General features: G+C 40.1%; 1 protein-coding gene across 3 annotated transcripts in view; it reads right to left on the reverse strand.

Moving 5' to 3' along the window:
* Positions 1-1955: 1955 nt before the first annotated feature.
* Positions 1956-23336, reverse strand: part of slc7a11 (solute carrier family 7 member 11) — a 25843-nt gene continuing 4462 nt past the window's right edge. For all 3 annotated transcript variants that reach the window (XM_087170166.1, XM_087170165.1, XM_023393274.2), the window contains 11 exons: positions 20544-20670; positions 16275-16390; positions 14231-14356; positions 10421-10520; positions 10204-10248; positions 8649-8772; positions 5477-5580; positions 4700-4796; positions 4184-4333; positions 3444-3621; positions 1956-2783 (listed from right to left, as the gene is read on the reverse strand). In XM_087170166.1, the coding sequence (XP_087026292.1) occupies positions 2728-2783; positions 3444-3621; positions 4184-4333; positions 4700-4796; positions 5477-5580; positions 8649-8772; positions 10204-10248; positions 10421-10520; positions 14231-14356; positions 16275-16390; positions 20544-20670 (1223 nt within the window). In that variant the 3' untranslated portion in view covers positions 1956-2727. The remainder of the gene's footprint in view (positions 2784-3443; positions 3622-4183; positions 4334-4699; positions 4797-5476; positions 5581-8648; positions 8773-10203; positions 10249-10420; positions 10521-14230; positions 14357-16274; positions 16391-20543; positions 20671-23336) is intronic.

Here is a 23336-nt window from a genome sequence, read left to right on the forward strand (position 1 = left end):
GCCATGTTAGAGTTAAGGTAAGAAGTAATTTACCAGGAATGTGTGTATTACCCTGGGCTGTATGCAGCAGTCTGCAAGGGTCCATGCATGCAGACATGGAAACCATACATTGGCCTTAGAACTGTAACCACACCAAGCCACTACACTAGGTTATGTTAGGGAAAATTTCTTATCATCGGTGGTGAAGAAAGAGTGCTGGTGTCCAGGATATCTTATGCTGAGGATTTTTATTGAAGCTTGACCAAGAACGGAGGAATCATCAATACAGACTTTTGTGCATAATGTCACCTCAATTCTGAAGCAGGAACCACTGAGGATAGTCTTTATACACAAGAAGAGGGAGAAGAGGGAGTTCTGAATATACTGTTGGTTCATTAACCATAAACAAGGAAACTTGTTTTCTTGACTACACACACCCAGGTGCTAACTCTTAAAACACCCAGCCACTTGTTACTGACCATCCAAGGTCTTCTGTTATCAACCATGGCACCAGCAGTGTCAGCAGAAAACCACAGCTGCATCTGGAGGAGCCACCTGAGCGTCTCAAAGCCTGTAAGATTCAATGCAGCAGCTGTGGCACAAATGTGCGTGGAGCGCCAGGGAGCAGGTAGTCCACATAAGGTCAGAGAGGTTGAGGGTCCTAATGTGAGGGCTTGACTGTCTGTACCTTAAACCTGGATGGAAAAGGGACAATCAGAAAAAGGTTTGAAATATAAGGTGGTGTGGCCCTTTAATGCTGCATTAGAAAACTTGTTAAATCTGAACTAATCAATATTTTTGTATTAAAATTAATTAAATGATATATGATGTGGAAGGCTGCTGAATTTTCCAAGTGTATTTTTGTGTCTCAAATTGAATTGTACTGATACGACCAGTCAGGGTGGAGAACATTCCTTGTTCATTAAGATGTTAGCTAACTCAAAGATTGAAGGTAAATATAAAATAAAGGTAGATGTCCATGTCTTTATTGATTATAAAGCAGATCTAGTGTCACGGTTAGGCCATGACTCTTGTTTGTTTTCCTGTTTCCCCTGTGTGTGTGTGTGTCTGTCTGTCTGTCTGTCTGTGTGTGGCATGGGTGTGGCTCACTCCCTCTCCCTGGCTCCTGCTTCACCACCTCACCTGCCTCCAATAAACTCATCAAGCTCAACAGTATAAGAAGCCTGGCACTCCCTCCACTCATCGCCAGAACCATAACATCTAGGTTCTATATTAATACTGTGAAAATATCAAAGCGCTCAGTCCACAGAGAAATGCACACAGCCTGTATTCAGAAACTGAGCCTTAAAACCAGCCGTCAGGACTTCTGGAACTTTGTGATGTCACAACAAATGATCACCGCCCTCAGCCATGCCCCAAGCCCCGCCCACCTGGATCCACCATCCAACCTTGCAGGATTTAGTTTCTCTGAGTGTTTACCTGAAATCTGCTATACTTTTATTGGATCACTCAGAATACAGCCAATCAGAACAGAGGCTCAGAGCCTCCTCTCTTCTGATTGGCCCACTGGCCTGTTGTTACTAGAGCTCCAGAGAGAAGCCTGAGAGAGGACACGTAAAACTACACTGAGATGGTTTTTGGTTTTAAAACCACAAATATCAACACTTCAAATAAAACACAGAGAAGAGGAAAATGTGGAGCTTTCACTGATTTGATTGCTAATCACACCATTAGCAACTGTACGCACCTGCATGCATTTGATGACGTGTGTGTTTGATGGCATCTGATAATTGATAACAGTAACCATTAAGCTCATTGTTAACATTAGTTTGGAGTAGAAATAACCTCTACCTCTCTGTGTAGTCTAGAGAATTACTCATCCAGACTCATATGCTATTAGGCTCACTGGGAGTGTGATGTCAAAAGTGTGAGGCCAATTGCAGCTGGGGTCAGGCACCAAAGACGGCTTGGTGTTTACATTTAATGACATCAAAATCGAATGACAGACACATGGACAGTGATTAATCTGTTTATAGTTTATAGATTATTTACATTCTTCACATACAAAAACTAAACCAGCAGATTTTTACACTGTTGCTCTAGAGACTGATGAAATGAATGAATGTGTTCTGATTGGCCACTCTGATGTCATAGCACTTCTGTTATGACATCATGTTGTTATAAACGCATAACAAAACACAAATACTGCATTCTACACAGTCACCATGGCTACTATAACATGATCAGCTGATCCTAGAGGTGTGCAAGATAATTAACCTAAATATCAAATACTGGTTGACGTTTGTCAGACTGCTGTAGCTCGCTCAGTGGTTCTTGCTGTACAGTAGATTATAAAAATGCAGTATGATATTATATATAATAAAACAACATTAGTCCAGACAGTGTTGGTATCATGTGCAATGACGTGTTGTGTATGGACACAGTTAGTAGGCTATTGGTTACTGAGAGAAAAATTGTCAGATGGTTCAAACATAAATAATCATAATGTTCACAAAAACAATGACATGTGCAATGACATCATTAACAGTAGAAAATGATTGACAGCTGCAGCAGCGAGGTTGGTATGTGCATGTCTGTGTGTTAATAATGTGATCCTGGAGACTCTCGACTCTGTAATAAGATGCATTATATAGAATTGCATTCATCAGTGACATAATTAACTTTGAATCCGTGTACCAAATGAGTCAGTTTTACTTGTTCTAGGCTCAGTATATATTTATACATAGTTATGATTCGAGGGAGCAGAGAGTCCATGTTGTGTTTCTGTTATTGCTCCGTGGGGACGACCTCCAGGATGATCTGTAGGGTTCTGTTGAAGGAGTCTGAGGACAGAGAAAAGAACATATGATGACATCAGTGATGACACCTAATACGACCACCAACATGTGGTAATAACAAATATTCCAAAATGTTTCTACTAATATCTCAGTAACCCTGAGGCGTAGAAGAAAAATATCTGAGATTTCGAATATCATGTACCTTTTTTCCAGGATTGTTTGATTGATTGATTGATTGATTATATATTATTAAGAGAGCTTTTTTTTCTCGAGATAATGGAATAATTATCCTGTTATCTTGAGAAAACAAAGCTCTGTTATCTGTTATCTCACGATTTTTCTTTTGATTAAGTTATCATCATATAAATTGTGAGAAAATGCTGAAAAATTCCCATCACATATGACACTTTCCAATGTATAAACACCAAAATATTCAGATTGCCATTATACAAAGCAGAGGAAAGTATAAATATTTGAAAGTAGTGTGAACATTTGAATATGTGAAACATTTGAATATTTGAAACATTTGAATATTTGAAACATTAAATATCTATTTTTTAATTTTACCTTGAATAATTATTTCATTGTTAAACTAGTTGAGAACAAATTTTCTGTCTGTGCTTTAATCAATTTATCAAATAATGATTTAACGATTCACAACTGATCAGTCGTCTCTAATTTCATATGTGCAGATGAATCAGTCACCTGAAGCCCTCTGGAGCCACTTGGGTTTGTGATCAAAGTAGATGAAGATGTAGTATGCAGGGATGCCAGTAAGGGAAATAACAAATCCAATCCCTGTGTTCACTGGGTCCGAGTACAGAGACAGGAAGACCATGAAGAAACACGTGAGGCAGAATATAACTGGGATGAAGAGCGGGACCTGTGGACAAGTCAGGAGTGATATCTGTTACTATTCATATACAGTATGTAGAGGCTTCAGAACGTATTCAGACCCATTCTTTTTTTGCACACTTAATTATGTTGTATATTTCATTTTAAATGGATTTGGATGTCATCCTACACTGAGATGTGTCGAGATCACAGTCCACCTGTGGCAAGTCGATTTGTGTATATAAGGTCCTGCAATTCACAATGTATGTCTGGACAAAAACCAAGTCATGAAGTTCAAGGAACTCTCTGTAGACCTCTGCAATAAAATTGGAGTGAGGTACAGATCAGGGAAACGTTTGGTATTTTATCAACCTCCAGATAAGATCGGGGCCATGTCTAAAGCTTTGAGTGTTCCCAGGAATAATTGTGAAGGAAAAAGTGAAGGGTCTGAATAATTCATGATGCTTGTACATAGAAATGGATGTTTGACTTTCTTATAAACTAATTCACATTTGTCTTTTAAACAAGTTTTCTAAGGGAACTGAAATATAGCTATCAGAGCAACAGTACCGTGGAGAACAGTGAAGGTGAGTAAGTTGTAGGTGTCTGACCTTAAAGGGGCGGGGCAGGTCAGGCTTTGTGTAGCGGAGGTAGATTAAACCCAGCACCACCAAACCGATGAACAGCCACCGCAAGAAGCTCATGAAGTTCAGCAGGCTGTAGATGTCTCCCACAAACAGCTGGAGCATGGTCATAGGGTACTGCACACACACACACACACACACACACACACATAAACACACACACACACATACACAAACACATGTTAAAAGCTTTGTAGCCTATATGGTAGCTGCTGTGGTTTATGGAAATATTCTCAGAAAATTGTCTTGTTTGTGACCGGCTGGGAGATGTCCATTAAAGTCCATTATCAGGACAGCAGGTAACCATAGAAACAACATCAGTGCTTCACGCTACATTATCAGTGAAATGACAATTTTGAACATGTAATATGGTCAGTACTGCTTGTTTCAGCATTTGAATTGATGGTATCAGGGATAATTGGTTATTGGCTAATGAACAGTTATTGATTATTGTCATTATCACTGTTACTGCAGTAAACTGACCAGTATGAGAACAGCAGCCAGTGGAGTGTTCCTGCGGACATGGATCATTGACAGAACCTCCGGGAGCTGTCCTTCACGTGATGCCACATAGAACATTCTTGTGAACACACACACACACAGACAAACACACACATACACGGGCACACACACACACACAGACACACAACAATAAAAAATAAAAATGTTGTTAATATTGAACTGAATGTGTGTATGACTAAAACAAGTTCACTTTAAATGTATTTGTCTTTCCATTTGTGTATTTTATATTTGTATCTGTGTGTTGTTACTTGTAATGTTTTTTGTGTTATGTTACCTGCCTTGGGAATACAGATATAAATTAGCATTTTTGCTACAATCTGGCATGTTTACATTGTGTATTTTATACTGATGTTTATTAACATGCATTGTCCCTGAATGTGGCTTGTAGTGTAAAGCGCTCTGAGTGGTCGATAAGTCTAGAATAGTGATCTGTAAGTGCAGTTATCTACCAATAGAAACCTGCACACTGTGTGGATACAAACTCCAAACAGAGGCAGTGATGTAGTGCAAAATCTACTCCTCCAAATTGATTGAATCACTGTGAACACTTTTTCACCTCAACTGTATGTGAAAAAGATACTATACTGTACATTTTAACACATTTTAGTGAGAGAGCTTGCAGACAGTAAAATAAATACCTGAATAAACACCTAAAATAAGTACAGCAGTTACTTTGTCATGGTTATTTTAATGCACATAGCTGTGAGATGAAGGCCAGCAAAGAGGACGCATCTGTACCTTGACAGGGCAAAGAGGCAGCCATTCATGGAGCCATAGCAGGACAAGGCCACAAACACTGGAACAGCTACTGAGAAGTTCCCCATCAACTTCTCTGCAAACGTCTGTGACAGGTACAAACACAGGGAGAGAAAGCAAAGTGTTAGTTGATGTTGGATTCAACGATCCAATATGTGACCATTACACGTCAACAGTGTATCTGTTATTCAGTGATTTCCACTAATGATGTAACATTATTAACTAGATCTTCAGTTTATCAGCTGAGGAACTCCTACGGACCAACATCAATCTCCGGTCTTAATCCTCCGGTCCATGATCTTGTTCATTGTCTGTGTTTGATAGTGAACAAGCACAACTGGATAACTGTCAATATGTCAATTTCTGACATAAAGCATAAAACATAAACTGTAAACTGACATAGCTACATGAATAGACAGTGTCATGTCTTAAAACTTGAAATTTTAACAAATCTACTTGCAGACCACTGGTGGTCAACAGGCCACACTTTGATAAAACCACAAACTGTCATTTTTATATTTACAAACTAGAATCACCTCCTGGTGGTTGTCTGCCTCCTCCACTCAGACTAGTTTCAGGTTACATCCCTGTTTATCCAGAGTCAGAGAAAATATCAACCATTCGTGTGAAAATTTTTCATAATTGCTGCATGAAGTCTTGAGTTTTGGCTAAAAAAGTGTTTTGTGAGGTGACACTGACCTTGATCTTTGACCTTTGACCACCAAAATATAATCAGTTCATCCCTGAATTGAAGTGAACGTTTGCACCAAATTTGAAGAAGTTCTGTCAAGGCATTACTGAGATATCCCGTGCTGTGTTGGAGCACGTTCATTAGTGAACTTTTTGAGCATTAGTCATTGTAATTGTGAACTTTGGAGGCAGATGAATCAGTGAGCCTGATTCTGTCCAGTGTCCAGGTGGGCAAACCACATCCTGGCTCCAGCACACACACACACACACACACAACACTGAAATCTACTTCATCTTTTTATTTCAGTTTTGAAAGGGAAGTCATTTTTATTTCCCAGAATGTTAGATAAATAAGGGAAGTGAATGAATCAGACTTCCCAGCTATCGGTTTACTCAGCTGTTGTTGTCTGTCTTGTCTTATTAACTGTAGTTCGATAGAATTTGAGCTGTGACAGAATTGATGATGACAATAATTGTCATAAATGGGTCATGCAGAAGTGGGAACAAACACATCATGCAGTGATAGTGGGAAGCCATATCCTAACATCTTTATCATATCATGATAATAATCTGCCATTTTCAAGCACAGTATGATCACTAAACCTAAACTAAGGGGTGACTCCATAAACAAAATGTAAAGGACCTGCCACCAGTTAGACTTTCATAGACCAACTGCACAAAGCTACCTGTAAGTTATCTTAATTTTCATCTGCCAGTCAGAGTCTTCGATATACCTTCAATATATAGGCTGACCTCTTCAAGACAAGTTCTAGACATGAGTTAAACTCTGTAATTAGGTTTGAGACTTAAAGCCCTCTGTCTGCAAGAAAGGAAGAACAGAGTGTAATTCCTTTATCCCAGCACAGATAAATGCTCTTAACACCTTTCTTAAGGCGCTCCAATCACTCATCTTGCATAGGGCAATAAAACTAACTGCATTAGAAAAGATCAGAGATCTCTTAGTGAATGAATCTGCCCTCGCTACAGGCTTACAGTAGCACTGATAGCAGTCCTTAGTCTTAAGCAATGGCGGCTGTTATTAGGGGATGTCTGTGATGTGATTATCACCAACAGGGCTGGGCCGGAGCGATCAGATTAACAGCTGCTGGGAAGCCGAGCTGTCGGAGACACTTCGCTGATAATGACACGTTAAGTGCAGGACGGCAACCACGGCGCTCACATTAGGAGTAAACGTCACAAATAGCACAGCAGTGAGACTTACCTAAATGTGTTACAGTAGCACACACACCTCTCCACTGCAGGAGCACCAAGGCCAACCTCAAGTGTGAAGAACTCACCATCACAAATCTGTTCACAGCTCGTTGGTGGTTAGTTTCAAATGTAAAAATGAATAACTCAACAAAAGAGACTTAAATGTACAGTCAGCATTTTGGATTGTTGTTGTTTCTTTTTGTTTACTGACTTTACATTTGTCCCCCAGGACAATTTAACTTCTTTAAGATTCACGCTGTGTTTTGCAGTCAGACTTTTGGCCAACAGAAGCTACAGACCAGGGGGATTTCACAGCCTGACACTGTGGATGTACAGACAACTATCAATGGATCCTTTTGATACTGAAGAAAAATTTTAAAGATAATGGTTCTCATGTAAGTTCTGGAGCCATAGAGGACATAAATCCAAGGTTTTAAGTGTCTTCCTTGTAGTGTTATGACTGAGTATAAGGACAACTATTTGGAGTTGTTCAAAAGTTCTATAGAAAATGACTTGATTCTGTGGTTAAGGAGAAGAAAGGGAGAAGAAATGTGCACCAATTCCAGGGAAACAAAACTAGTGGGATCACTTTTGCACTTATTTCTCCCTTTTGTGGTTTTGTTCTTTGTTCTTTCTTTTACCACATGCTCCAAGTAACTTCAAAAAAGAAGTTCTCTGCTCTGTTGTGAGGAAGTTCCCGGCTTCCAACACCAACTACCGCAGATTCTGACCGGCTACAGCGAGATTTTAGTGCTCATCTCATGAGCGGCTCGTCGTCAGGGTGAAAGGGTACAGTTAGCATTCGCTCCCAGCAGAAAAGACTCTGCAGGAGTCCCGGGTATGTATCCGTGATGTAAAGATGACACCTTGGTGAACACGCTAGCTTTTGTTGTAAAAAGCTGACCAATTAAAAACTCACGCAAAACAGTGGAGCAACACACACCCCGATATGAGTGCTTCAACTTGTGTAAGTGTTGACATGATACAGATCATGTAGCAGCCCAGATAGATTCTCCACAATTCAACTGCACAGTTCACTTTACTGAAGCCATGAGTACAAAAGCATAATTTATTCAAATGTATCGGCATCGTATACAACAAAACAGTGGTCACTCTCAGACAATTGGACTTCACAATTTCTTCAAAGGTTGTCTGTTGCTTAATTATTTATATTCCTTTTTGTCCTTGGTCCACCAATCAAAAGAAAGAAAAGGGTTTTATTAAAAATTAAATTGAAAAAGAAATTTCTCACCACAGCAACAGCGTCTGAGGCCAAGAGCTCCTCTGGTGACATCACCGTGTAATACGCCACATTGGTCAGCACATAACAGGAAGTCACAATCCCCATGGAGATACAGATAGCTAATGGCACAGTCCTGAGGACAGGAGGGATAATAACAGAAGTATCACACTGTCATTCACTTCACATATGTCTCAGTCACCTTCATTTCATCTCTATTATGGCCTTTTCTCTTTTTCTGCCTCCTCTCTGTGTAGCAGGAGAAGGAGGCCACTCTGTTGCTGGTGATTATTTAATACACCTAGTATGAGTACACTGAATTTCAGGAGCATGTATGATAAGTTGTCAAATTAAAGCTGCGATTCAAATATTAACAGCCAAAACAAATAAGTGAAGGTTGGAAATTACCTGTAATATTGTATCTTACAATATTACAGTCATTCATTAATTATTTCTATTTGCTGTGTCTGGATTGCTGTTACTGTTGATGATATTTTCCACTTCCAGAGACAGATCTAGGTGAGTAAAGGAATGAAGTTTGATGCTGAACTCGTATCGTATCTTCTAGACTAATAAGTGAACAGCTCGAAATGCTAACGTTGGTTATGTAGCAATAACAAAAACGTAAGATTTCTTAGTTCTCCAGGTGTTTTAGCATATTGTTGCCACTGAGGATGCTTGTTAAGCAAACAAAAAAAAAACGGAATAAAACGGGTATTCTCTCTTTTCTTGCTGTCAACAAATCTCATGAAAAGACAAAAAGACCAAAAATCTCTAAACTGTCTGAAATCCCATTGGTTCCTAGTAAACACACAATTCACATGTTTTTGTTTTCTTATTGTCAAAACTAACATTCAAACAGTAAAGTGCATTTGTTGGGACTATTTTCAGCAGCAGATTAATCCACAGACTATTTTCAGAAGCAGGGCAGTGTATGTGGCATTGATTCAAAATAAACAGTGTATGTGTTCATGGTAATGAAGGCCCAGTGCAGTTGTGAGGCTCACTGATGTGTGGAGCTCTATTGCAATGAGGAATAATATATATCAGCCTTTAGATACACAAACAATACATACACAACACAATAGTTGATTTGTATGCACAAGAATTTGTTAACAATAAGAAAATCATTTAAATGACCATTGTTGTTTTTTTTTCACTTTTGTTGAGGACTCAACAAAATCGAGTCTGTTCAGACCTAATGAAGTTGATATGGCTAATGTAATGGACAACTTTATCGTTCATTTGGAGCGGTGTTTGTGACCAGTCCAACATTCACTCTCTTATAGAGCTGTGTTTGGTCTCTAAATGACTGAGCAGAGAAGTTGGATTTAGAGCAGATTGTGGAGGACAAGTCTCATTGTGACATTCAGACAGGTGCAACAAATGACTGATGGAGTAACAACTACAGCAGCCACTACATTGTTTATACATGTCTGCGTTTTCTGCTGTTTTATTCTGCTGATAATTCTATAATCATTCCTTCCCCCCTTTGAAAAATGGAACGCAGTAACGTTTACTCAGAAACAATACATTACTATCAGAGCCAGTACATGGATCAACTTACCTCTCAGGGTTTTCTACCTCCTCTGTCACAAAGTTCAGGTAGAACCTGGAAAAGGAAACAGCTGTTCTATAACCTCCACTGATTAAAGAATGACAAAATGATGATGAATAAACTGACACCACGACTGGCATGTAAGTACAGCATATGTGTGTGTGTGTGTGTGTGTGTGTGTGTGTGTGTGTGTGTGTGTGTGTGTGTGTGAGAGGATCATACCTACCACCCAGCGTATGCATACATCCCAGAGTAGAATGCCAGTGGCATACCAGACAGCTGCACATTGTTCAGTTCAAAGGCATTCTCAAAGTTTCTGGTCTCCCCTGCAGACACACACACACACACACACACACACACACACACACACACACAAACACACATTTTTTTCTTGTTTACGGTTTGAAGCACTATAATGGTGGGTTGGTGCAGCAGTGAAATGATCTTTGCAAAGAGTTCTTACACAACACATGTAATAATAATAATAATAATAATAATAATAATAATAATAATAATAATGGTAATAATAATAATAATGGTAATAATAATAATAAAAATAAACAAAAGTAGTTTTAAAAATTAAAGAGATTCATGGAGCAGTATTCTGCCTAAGCTTGGAGAAATAGATTATTCTCCACAGCACAGATTAAATTATACTCATATATAATTAGTTGAGATCACATTTATAAGCAGAAGCTGATACAAACAAATAAAACAATCAAATGGGACAATAATGTTGTGCTGCAAGCCATTAAAAGCCAGATTCTCTAAAATACCTGTCAGCCAAATAAATTCATTTTTTTATTTGTTTTATTATTATTTTGTCATTTTAAATATGCTAACAAATACATTTGGAATATAATGAACAGTAGATACACAGTGTTTCCCACACAGACTTTACTTGGGCGCAACCCCCCAAGTATTTTAACAGCCACCAAAGTATATTCCATTAGTATATACGCCCTCACCTTTCTCTGATGGAATCAGGAAATTCATTTTACCCAAAATATTGTGATTAAATCAATATTTTTGTAAAGGATAATCTTATACACAGCATTAACAAAGACGTAGGTCTGTGGGCAATGACATCGGCCTCGCCAATTTGATGGCACAGTGAGCTTGTGAAAGGAAAATTAACAGAATAAATAAAAATTCACTCACATGCCTCTTTGGCCGCATTTTGTTTTGGCTGCACATGTTTTCGTTTGCTGTCTTAATCTAATTATATAATTTTTTCCACTGTTTATTTTTTCAAAGATCAAGTAAAATAAAAAAAATTAAAAAAAAAACACGGGCCATTTTTCGGGTACACAGCGCCATGTTCATTCCAAAATACATGTAACCTCTAATTTCATCATGTGTGCGTGAGAATAATCTATTGAATGTCTGTCTGAGGCAATTTAATCCTTGTCCTTAGTAGGTATATGGCATTTCATCCATCCCGGACTCAAAGCCATGCTGCACTCGTCTGCGAGGGTGGTTTGTAAGTCTACATTGATGCAGACTTGGTGTTGGAGGGCTTTATAACCCACTCCCATAGTTTGGAACAACACTCAATGTGGCGGACCCTCCACACGAACGTGCAAACGGATTGAGAGTGGGTGGGTGGGTGGCTGGGGGGCAGTATTGGAATTGGGCCCTTTTCTCTGATTGTGTATTGTTTTCTGACTTGGTAGTTAAATTCGAATTCTATGAAAGAAAGCGGCAACTATGCTGCGTTGGTAGCTACACATGCAGCGAAGTTGTCCTGGTTAAATATACGTACCCATCGACTTCCCGTGTGGGTAGATGGAGGGGTGGGTTGGGGGGGTTGGATCTATTAAGTATATTATGTGAAATTAATAGAAATATTCAATAAAACAAAATATTGTGTTAAACGTCACATGTATTTGTTGTTTGTTACATGTAGCAGACCATTTTTGTGCCAGCAGGTAGTACCAGCCATTTTCGCCGGCTACCACCGCAAGTATATTTCAGACCTGTGGGAAACACTGCGTACATTATGTATTTATTGTATATCTCTTTGAAATGATTGTCGTCTGCCATCTGAATAAGGGAAAAAAATAAGTTATTCAAGTTATTCGTTTTTCAGACAAGGGCCTGAAAAATGAACGTGGGAAAAACCTCCAAAAGCCCCTGGATGCTGCTCTGTCCTGGGGCTCTTGTTAACGTTTAGATAGTGTTGGAGACCACATGCTCTTAGTTCTACAGACAATAGAACTCACTTCCCCACAGTTCCTCACTGTTCACACCTGGGGACGACCCTCCCCAGAGGACCTCACTGACCAGTCAGTGTTAGTCAGTGTGTGACACGTGACCCCCCAGAGTGTCACCAGGCAAAACCCGATCACCTTCTTCGTTCTGTCTCGTCTCTCCTTGGCTTGCTCAGGAGCAGCGACTCCTTTTCCCTCTCGGCTCTTTACAGAGCGACAAGCCCAGCTCAGGTCACCACTGGCACCTGGGAGACATTCAGCTCTCACAGAGACAGCAGCACTCTTTCTCACTCTGCTCTTCAACAGCAGCAACATGAGTGGACAAGTTTACTTCAGCAGCTACGACACAAATTCTGCCGGCTGGTTTTCAGAGCAACCACAGCCACAGCAGTGTTAGCAGCTGAGATGAACGAGGAGGAAGCCAGCGGCCTCCTCTGCAACACAGAAGCCACACAGCCAGACAGGACTTCACCCCACCAGGAAGCAACACAAACTCACTGGACTTTACAACAACACTGGAAAGGACCTCTTTGTTTTGCACCGAGGACTGGGTAACATTAACACCTAGCACAGCACAGCTAAGCATTAGTCTTAGTTAGGTCTTAACCTTTGTTATTATACATGTTGGTTAATGTCTTGTTGTTGAAATGTTTGCTTGGGTTGTCACATAGTTAATTCGAGTACTTTTATGTTCACACACATACCTGCAGTACGTCTCAGTCCTAGAACCTGCATGAAACTAACCTCCTCCCTCTAACCTGGTACCTTTAGATCACATGAGCTAGGCTAACAAAGAAACTCACACCTTCCCTCCCACACACACACCAGGTGGTCTCGGCTGACATTTTGAGTAATTTCTTTGTTTACAGCCATCTTGTGTAGTCTTCTTTGTTCAAGCCATGTGGTCACAGCGACCATTTTGAATTGGCCATCTTGCCTGTGTCCCCACAAACTTTCACCCCATACACACACACACACGCACGCACGCACGCACGCACACACACACACACACACACACACACACACACACACACACACACCTGTATATACTAGATTAGACACTGTGTTTTACTCTGTTCCATTGTAAATAAATGTCTTTAAGTATAACTACTGGTGTGTTTAATGTTGCACAAGCATGAATATTGCCAACTTTAACTTACTGTTGAAATGGCAATTGGGCTATAGTTATTAAGTTAATTATTAATTAGAGTTCCAGATTAATAGTAATGATTTGAGAGTGAACCAACATTGGCTATCCTTGCGTTTTTAGGCTGGTGCCCCCGAGGACTTTTAATTCATTTTAAAGTTATCATTTAATATTAATATTTTTAATATTAATAATTTCTTAATTTATGATAAACAACCAAAGGTTCAACATATGGTGACCCACTTGTGAGGCAGAGCTTAGACCCAACAATAGAAAACAGTTTACAGCTGAAATGGAAATCCACCAATGTGATACGTATTGTAATGCTTTAAACACAAATAGCCAGATATTTAAGTGAGATCAGTAGCTGAGGGAAAGACAGTGAACCCGTATGCTAAACTGGCTCACATCCCTCTGAGCACTGTGCTGTGAGGACATTGGGAAATGCTCACACTGTTGCTTGCTGTGAACAGCTGTGTATGAGGCCTGTGAGGCTTCAGGGTCATATTTACTCTACATGTTGTTGTGTGAGACAATTGTTGCAGCTGCTCTGTGTGAAGTCTGGAATGAAACACTAAATGTCCCCCGCACTCCAGTGTAGTTTTAATACTGGCTATTAGGGATGATGATGATGATGATGATGATGATGATGATGATGATGATGATGATGGCTTACCTTTAAAGAGCTGGTACAGCCCAGGAACTATGATGAAAGCAATGGCCAACAGCTTACTGAAGGTGAGGAAGATCTGAATCCTGGCCGTCCATGTCACACTCATACTGTTCAGGTACATGATAGACGCTGGAGACAGAAATACAGTCATTAACTTACAGATTCAAATAATTCCAGTTCTGTAAATTTTGTTGAATATTTTTTGTCCGATTACTTTACTGTGATGTAAGCAGCAGGATATAATCAATTTAGTCCATCAAAACAATATGCAGAGAGCTACCTTTTAGCACCATAAACAACTGCTTCAACCAGCCATTGAAAACATCAAAAATTACATATGAATATGGTTTAATTCAATTGTCTGTGAAGGACAAGAGCAGACTAAACGTAGTAAAGCATAGTAAAAGTGTGCTCCAAGATTATTGGAGTTCAGCAGAGGGACTCGGGCTCATGTTGGGAGAAACAGCAAAGCAAAAAAGAAAGATCAGCCAAACAGACCAAATTCTCTCTAATGCCTTCGGGTCGACGTCATAATGTGGCCTTGATGAGAACTAATCTTCTAAGTCCTTTATTCCTTCTGCTATTAGGCTGCTCAACACAGACAATACTCATTTTAAATGATTGTTATTTTAGAGTAATTCATTGCATATATTCTATTTATTGCTTTTATGTTTTACTTACTGTAACTGTCACATGCCTTTTAATGTTTCCTCTGACATTTTAACTGTATCTGGTCGGTTGGTTGTCTGTTGAGACTGAACGATGGACTGGGAAGTTACAAATGAATTGCCCATGGGATGGGGGATAAATCAAGTTGTCTGAACTGAACTGAACTGAACTGTCTGTTACTATAGGCAGGCAACTGCTTAGGGCCCCAGGCTTTTAGGGGGGCCCCAAGCTTTGAAAGACTTTACTCCACAGCAAGGTCTCAAAATGCAGCTCCCTCCCCCTTAAATAACCAATGGAGGATTTGCAAGGACATCTGAGTGGGAGACCTCCCTAAAGGAGCCCCATTTAGAATACACACAATGGTGACTGGTGATTGGTTGTTAGGTACGTCCATTCAGCTCAGACATATCTCTGTTTGGCTGGTGATTGGTTGACTGAACCAGCTGCCGCTCTGTCTTGCCACATCAGTCCAGAGCCACATCAAAGCTCATTCACTTCTTATTTATTTTAGATTCTGTTTCTGTTGTCATTTTATTTTTTAATACACTTTCCTCTTGTGCTGCTACTCTTTTATGCTGCGGTGTCAAATTTGAATTTCTTCTACAGGGATCAATAAAGGTACATCTTATCTTATCTTATCTTATCTTATCTTATCCTAAGGTCTGTTCAAAAAGTTGCTGGATATGTCACTAATTGCTTTTATGAAAAAAAGTAGCTAAAGTGTTTTAACAGTCACCAAATCTAGTGAGAAAATCACCAAGTTGCCAACACTGTTCAGTAGGAAACCTCCCTGAAGGAGCTTTCTGGAATGATGAGCACTACCCTTGTAATGTGGGTTATTTACAATGTGACAAAGTTGAAGTTATTTAGTTATTTATTTAGGTTTATATCTATTTTTTGAAAATGACAAGGTTTGTTACGTACTTTGTATAATGCAAATTCTATTAACATGAACATTTGGAATAAGAAAAAAGTTAAGATATCATGCATGTTTAATTGGTGTCAGGTTATTTATTACATAATGCTGATGAATGGTGATTGAAGGGGCCCCCTGCCAATTTTATGCCTAGTGCCCCTGCTGAGTCTAGAAACGCCACTGACTATTGGAGTGTTTGATTTTGGCTTTTTTCCCAGTGAAACCCAGCTCACTGTTGGCTGTATTATTATTATAATCTTATTATTAGAAAAAGATTGTCCTGGGTCTTGTCATGTGACATCAGCCCTTTCTCCTTCCTCTGCCTCTAACTGCACAGTTTCACTCCTGTTATCATGTGCACTTACGTCTCCTGTCATTCACAGAGCAGGTTACAACAGGTCAACAAGGATATAACCATCCTAGCAGCGGATGTGTTAATTTAAGGGCAGTCCGTGTACGTACTGATGCCAATGGCGGTGGCCAGTTTGACAGCCACGGGGGGGATGTGACAGGGCATGAACAGAGGCTCCAGGATGTACTGACCAAAGGCCAGAGAGATGACGGCCATCCCTGCAGGCCTGCAGGATACACACACACACACACACACACACACACACAGCCACAGTTTTTTACAGACATATAACACAGCACATTAAATGTATGTTAAATTTCCAAGAATGAATAGTTTTGTTGTAAATGTAAATGACAGGTGGGTCTCACAGAGATTAATACATATACAATTATCAGTCAGAGCTGCAGCTCTGTGAGTGTCTTTCAGCTCATTGTGTTGGTTTTATGGCCCCACCTTCATGGTGCACCACCTGCACAGCAGACAGACACAGTTAGAGACCAGCTGGCTTCAGGGCCAGAGGTTTTTCTCAGGAATTGTTGAGACCAAACACAGAGCAAAGAGTGACGACAACTGTCACTGAGTGTTTAAAGATCTTCTGGGGATATTTGTTGAACCCAGTTTTCAGCCTGGATACTCAGCAGCAACCTCTGTAGACTTCAGCCCAACACAACCCCACTCTGATCATCCACTTCACTTGTCATATATCTTCACGGAAGAGTAAAATCAACTAGTTCATGTTCATAGTTCACTGAATTTCTGTATCTCAAATTGAAATGGCCAAAACGTTTCTATTTGTTTAGAGTTTGCTGTTGTGAAATAATGAGTAAAGTTATGTGGATGGTTAATATCTACCTTCCAATACATATGGCGCCTGGTTATATGGTGGGGGGTCTGGGGCCCTCCCCCAGCAAAAAAAAACATTGTGATATAAAACAGATTTCCTGCATTTTGACATCACCTGACCTCCTGGATCAAGTCAAGAAACAGCTCCCTGAAACAGTCCACATTAGTTAGACCGAGGTGCTGTGAAAAGCAAGCATGCATTAAGAACAGTTTATAACTGGTGGATCAGGACAGGATGTGATTATTAGAAGAATAATGGCTATTTCATATTTGATATGTTCATTAAAAAAATCATGTATCTAGAATAGTAGCAGATTACAGGCTACTAGACCATCTTCAAGATCAAACAAGAACAAAGAAATTATATAAATGAATCAGCCTCACAACACATCACTCAATGTTAAACACTCACAAGGTCATCTTCAAAGTCTAACAACTGTAACAAACTGCAACAAAGTACAAACAGGCTCACAACAATGATCTAATGCACCTGTTTAATTTTACTCACAGGTTCTAGTAGCAGCTAAGCTCCACTAGCTGCTGTAGTTTTAACGTTATACAGGAATCAATAATCATAACTTCAACAGCAGATAATTTAACCTGCATTATCTCATATCAAGGACTATTGTCATGCAGACAAACTATGCACAGAAAACCTGTTCAACATATATAACTACATTTGTACATAAAGGAGTTAGTGGCTCTTAAGCTACCTCTTATTGAAGAGCGACCAGAACGTGCTGCATGTGAACCAAAAAATGTTAAATTATATCTCCAGATTACAGTATTAAGGTAAAATACATTCATGATTTTGTAAAGTCATTCTACCATAAAAACTGTTACTGAATCATGAGAAAGTTTCAGAGCAACAGAGACACAGAGCATCGCCGTAACTATAGTAACTCACTCACATACCTGTGTGCGTGCACACGGCGTCAGAGGAGAGACACTGACTCCTCTGAGCATGAATGGGAATAAATGACAATACAACAGATTTGTGGATATTTCTCACTTTCCTGTGATGGTCTGTCTTTCCACACAGACACTTTATCAGTTATGAATTTGTTTTTTATGCTCCGCTGCATCCAGACTGGACTCCAGTTTAGGTTCACATAATGATAACAAGCCTGACCTGGTCAGACCTCAAACCAACCAGGGGCCTCATGAGACGGAAAAAAAAAAAAAAGAAGCTTATGTCTCGTGAGGCCCCATGGTTGGTTGGAGGCCCTGCATGGGCTCAAACCCAGGTAAGCCCATGCATTAAGGCACCACTGCATACCAGTATGAAGCTGGTGGTAAACATTGGTTTGGTGTGGAGAAATTGTCTCAAATATCACTTATATAAATACAAATACCTCTCTCACTGACAAACATGAGCCCACAGACCCCATCTGATAAGATTTTTGCTTTTAGATGTTTTATTACACAACAGTCATAGATTCTGTCACTGTGTTAGGTATGGATGGAATTATAATGAAATGAATTATTCCCCATTTTGCTGGGGACCCCTAGGAACCTTTTCAAGGACCTCTTGGCCCCACTTTGAGAACCACTGGTCTAAAGGATTATTCATAAAGACCCATATGCTATTACATGTACTGGGAGATTTGAAAAATACAAGTGTGGAGACGGAGCTCAGCTGTGGCAGGGTGTGATTTGGACCCCCGGTTCCCAATGTGAGACACACTTTTTCTTTCTCTCTTCTTTTGGTGGTTGGTGTGTTACCGCGAGTTAACGACGCTCATGTTCATTAGTTGCAAATGAATACGTTCAGTTCAAAGGTCACCAAAAACATTAATGTGTTCTTTTGGTGCAATCAGGCACAGCTGTATGTTTGTGTGTGTGTGTGTGTGTGTGTGTGTGTGTGTGTGTGTGTGTGTGTGTGTGTGTGTGTGTGTGTGTTTAATATGTTATGGGCATGTTGAATACATAATCACATCCTCATGTGGTGGACTGTGTCTATGATTCTTATTGAGGCCCAGCGCTTCAATAAGAATCAAATAAGGTTGACTGGTCCCACAGGCTCATCTTATAGCTCATCAGTATTTCTCTCTTCATTTCCCACGGCAGCCGCTGAGCTGCTGCAGCCAAACAAATTTCTCTTTGTCTCTTTTGTTCTTGTTTTCATTCTCTGTCTCTGTCTCTGTTCATTTCCCATGGTTTCCATTCAGTCCCTGTAGCCTGAGGCCAGCATAAAATTGGGCAGCTCAGGATAGCCACTAGACTGTTTATACTGCTTCGCCTTGGCTGTGTACACACACAGCTGCGCATGGAGCGTTTTCTCCCCTCACTGCTTTAAACTAAACGCAGTATTCCACAAGGTCACGGCCAGAGAGTGCCAGTATTTGCCTGGTGTGATGTCGGTGATCAGAAATCAAATCATCTTTAATCATTAACTGTATTATGGGTAAACTGCTTGGGCTGTGTTTATGTCAAAGCAATTAATGCTACATTTTGCGCATTGAGATGTAATTGATTTAAGTAGAATCGCTGTAAAAAGTGGGTTTGTCCCCTGGCGGTGAATCAGTCCTAATGGAGATTTCTGGTAGAGTTAAAGGGGCTATATGTAAGTTTTCTCCGCTGCCGAACATTATTTCTCGTCAGCAGCAGGTGGTGGTCAAGCCATCGTTGTCTTTATAATACAAGAGGATATAATACGTCCTCTGAGCAGCTACGTCTTCAGGACAAACTGGAGGTTACAGCGAGTCTCTATTGGAAGACTGTGAGGAGATCAGTCAGGCTAGCTGGTTAGCATGCTAACTTCAGTAGAAGACGTGATAGAGACAAAAGTTAAAATTGGTGTTTGTTTCCACCTCTGGAGACAGCTGTTGGTGAGTAAAGGAATGAAGTTTGATGCTGAACTCACAACGTTTCTTCTAGACTGGTAAGTGAACAGCTGCTAATGCTAATGTTAGCTATGTAGCAATAGCAAAACTTACAAATAGCTCCTTCAACACTTTTCAGGCTTCAACTTTAAAGCAGCATTCATTGATATTTTTGGCCACTTTGGGGCAGTGCAACAAGCAGTGGACACATTGATATCTTATCACCTTATAAAGTAGTTATTGCTAAAATGTAAGTAAACAATCTATTCACACATCCAGCAGATACAGAACAACAATAGCAATGAAGTCAAATTCCCTCTCTTTTTGTGTGTTTGTGTGTTTGGTCTCCACCAGCTCCTTAGGGAAATATTTGAATGTTCACTAGCTGCTCTGTGTGTGTGTGTGTGTATGTGTGTGTGTGTGTGTGTGTTTAGGTGTGTGTGTGTGTTTAGGTGTGTGTGTGTGCATGTGTGTGTGTCTGTGTCTGTTTGCTGGGACTGAACCAAAACAAGTTTCAGGCCGTAAAGACCAAAACAATGAGTTGAAAGATGCTAAGATGCTCCTTAGAACTGAGGGGAAACCTCAGATGTGGTGATGACTCTGTTTGGGTTGATCACTGTAAGCAACACATTTCGCATCACACATAGTGATTTGACACATTGTTAATATAAAAACATTGATGAGTGCAGCTTTAAGTTAGTAAGTCATTACCTTATTGCAATAAGATCTGCCCACAGCCTTATGAAAGCCATCTGAGGTCCAAAGGCTTCCATTATGTATGTGTAGTGTCCACCAGACTTCTTAATACACGTCCCCAGCTCAGCGTAGGACAGGGCTCCTGCAGTGACAGAGGTGACACATTAGCTTTGGCTCTGAAACAAGCAGGGGGGCACAGAGTAGTCCCAGGGCTGTAAAACCGTCTCAGCCTCATCTGTAGAAATGTACAGTCCCTCCCTGGGCCCCATGATCACTAAAATATATTACTGGGGCAGCCTTTTAGTGTCTCAACCCATAACTCAAGACAGAAAGATTTAGGTGGATGGATTTTAATTACAAGGCTAGGGAATAGGAATTAAAGGAAGCAGGAAAGGGGTTAAGGAAGAGTATTCAAGGATAATGTGCTTGGACCTTTCATTACAGTTTAAACTGAAGGATTTAAGTTTACTGCAACAACATATGCTGTGATACACACACATGCACTTCAGCACTCCCTCCTGCAACACCAGTATTTCTACCATGACTCCTAGAAATTACAGTTATATATGACTATATTATCTTCTCCCAATTATGTAGTGGTGTCAAAAGTAATTCTCTTCAGTGGCAAAGTTTCTTTAGTGCCACATACAGTATATGAACTGCACAGTACTGCAGTGTGTGTGTGTGTGTCTTACATCCTGACCCCCACCTGTGGTTTGATTAAAGCTAGTGAAAGGTGGTTTCGGTTAAATGTTAATAAGCACATTGTGTCTCAAGTCATTTTTTCTGTATTAAACAAGACCACACTCTTTCCCTAACCTTCACCAAGTTTAATAACATGTAGTCAGCAAATGTTGTACTACAAGAAAACAAATTAAATACGTGGTCAGTGATGTTCAGTATCATTAGTTCAGCAGTTTGCCAGATACATTCACTGGCAACTGTGTGAAGAGAAAATGTAAGCCGGTTGTCATTGAGCTGATTATGTCACATTAATAATTATAACAGCTGCTCATCTGATTGACTTCAAACTTGGCGGGTGTGTTGTTGAGGATCCAAGAAAGTGCTTTGTCGACTGTGAACCTTTTTTGGATGAGCAGTTCCCAGCAAAGCTTCCAACATTTCTTCTCTACATGTTACCTGACATGATAGTAAAATAGATACCCCAAGTACCTATTTTCTGTGTTCTACCTACACCCTAAGAATATTGTGAGTGTGTGTAATAATCTCCTTTCCTAACCACTTTTCCTTGACCTCGACTGAAAATGTCGAGGTCATGGAAAAATGTGAAGGAGAATTCATTAGGACTGAGCAAAAGAATCTGACTGCACTTGCATTAGGACAGGACAATGTAAAGCCTTCTAGAAATGTTGACATAACATGATATGAAGAAAGAAGGAGTTCAGCCATTAAAATAATAATTATATTATATTATATTGTATGTTATATAACAATAATAATAGATTATGTATTATAATCATATTCAGACATAAGTAGGCTATATAGAGTTTTGACCTTTTTCATACATTTGTTAAGTAGAGAAAATTCATTTTTAGAGCATTTATGTACAGACTGTTATGATGATGATAAAGATGATCTGCTTATTCTTCACGACTCCTGACTGAATTTAAAGAGAATAAATCTATATCTATGGATTTGGGCTTCAGTCGACAGGGATTTCCATCAGTTCTGGATCGAGTCACAAACATAAAACAGCTTCTTTGTTGTTTCTACATTTATGTGGTTCTGCTGAGGTGAAACTACAATGCATTACTTTAAAGGGGACATATTATGCAAAATGCACTTTTCCATGGTTTTCTATCAGTAATATGTGTCCCCGGCCTTTCTACAAAAGTCAATCTTCTACGTCTTTTGCTTGCGCCACCTTTCAGAAAATGTTTGCAATCACAGGCCAATTGGAGATTTTCCCTTGATGTCGTCATGAAGGGAAATAACACCCCCCCCCCAGGTGGGTGACACTCTCCGAGCTAGGTGTGTGTTCCGCCCCCTGAGTCCGCCTTGCAGCCGCTATCGTTTCTTCCCTTGCATCACGGCTCCGGTAAAACTATGTCAAAGGTACGAGCGATGCGCGCTAGTTGCTCGGTTGTTGACTGTACAAACCAACACAGAAGTCTTTTTACCCCCTACGTCTGAGGATCTGAAGACCCAGTGGATTTGTTTTATTTTATTTTTGATGGACACTTTAGGAGTTGTAGCGGGCTAACCATTTCACATCGGACTGCTTTCTCAACGAGGGCCAGTACAATGTGGGATTTGCTACTGAAGATAAAGCTTGGATCAGCACCGACTGTCCGAGACCCAACTTCAAACTTGGGAGCTGTAAGTTTCACCATTTTATGTTGCTTTACTGTATGTACACAAGAGCCTGTTGCGTGTGTTGTTAGCATGACAGCTAATGTGGCTAACGTTTAGCGTCGTCGACACGCAGCTTTTTTGCACTGCTTGCAGCTGTTGCCATAACGACACATTTGAGGAGTTGTTGGTGTAACCTCTGTTTCCTCTGTTCAGGCCAGCACATCACGTGCATCTATACAGCTTCCTGCAACAAGGGATGTTGCATGCCAGACTGACCCACTGTAGGCACACAGTTATCCTTGAAGACTCTTCAGCCTCACATCAGAAGTACAGGTCTGTAGCCATCTGAAGTGCATCTACTTTTGATAAACCTAACAGTCATTTATCAGTCTTGGAATGCTGTGCAGGTAAATGAAGCGGTGGTTACTTAGAACTTGTGAGAGTGTGTAGGCTAAGGTTTCTGTCAACATTAACATCTTTGATTTTCTCTTT

The sequence above is a fragment of the Seriola lalandi genome, unplaced genomic scaffold, assembly GCF_002814215.2.
Source record: "Seriola lalandi dorsalis isolate HSWRI2012SDOR001 ecotype SW California unplaced genomic scaffold, Sedor1 jcf7180002054933, whole genome shotgun sequence".
NCBI lineage: Eukaryota > Metazoa > Chordata > Actinopteri > Carangiformes > Carangidae > Seriola > Seriola lalandi.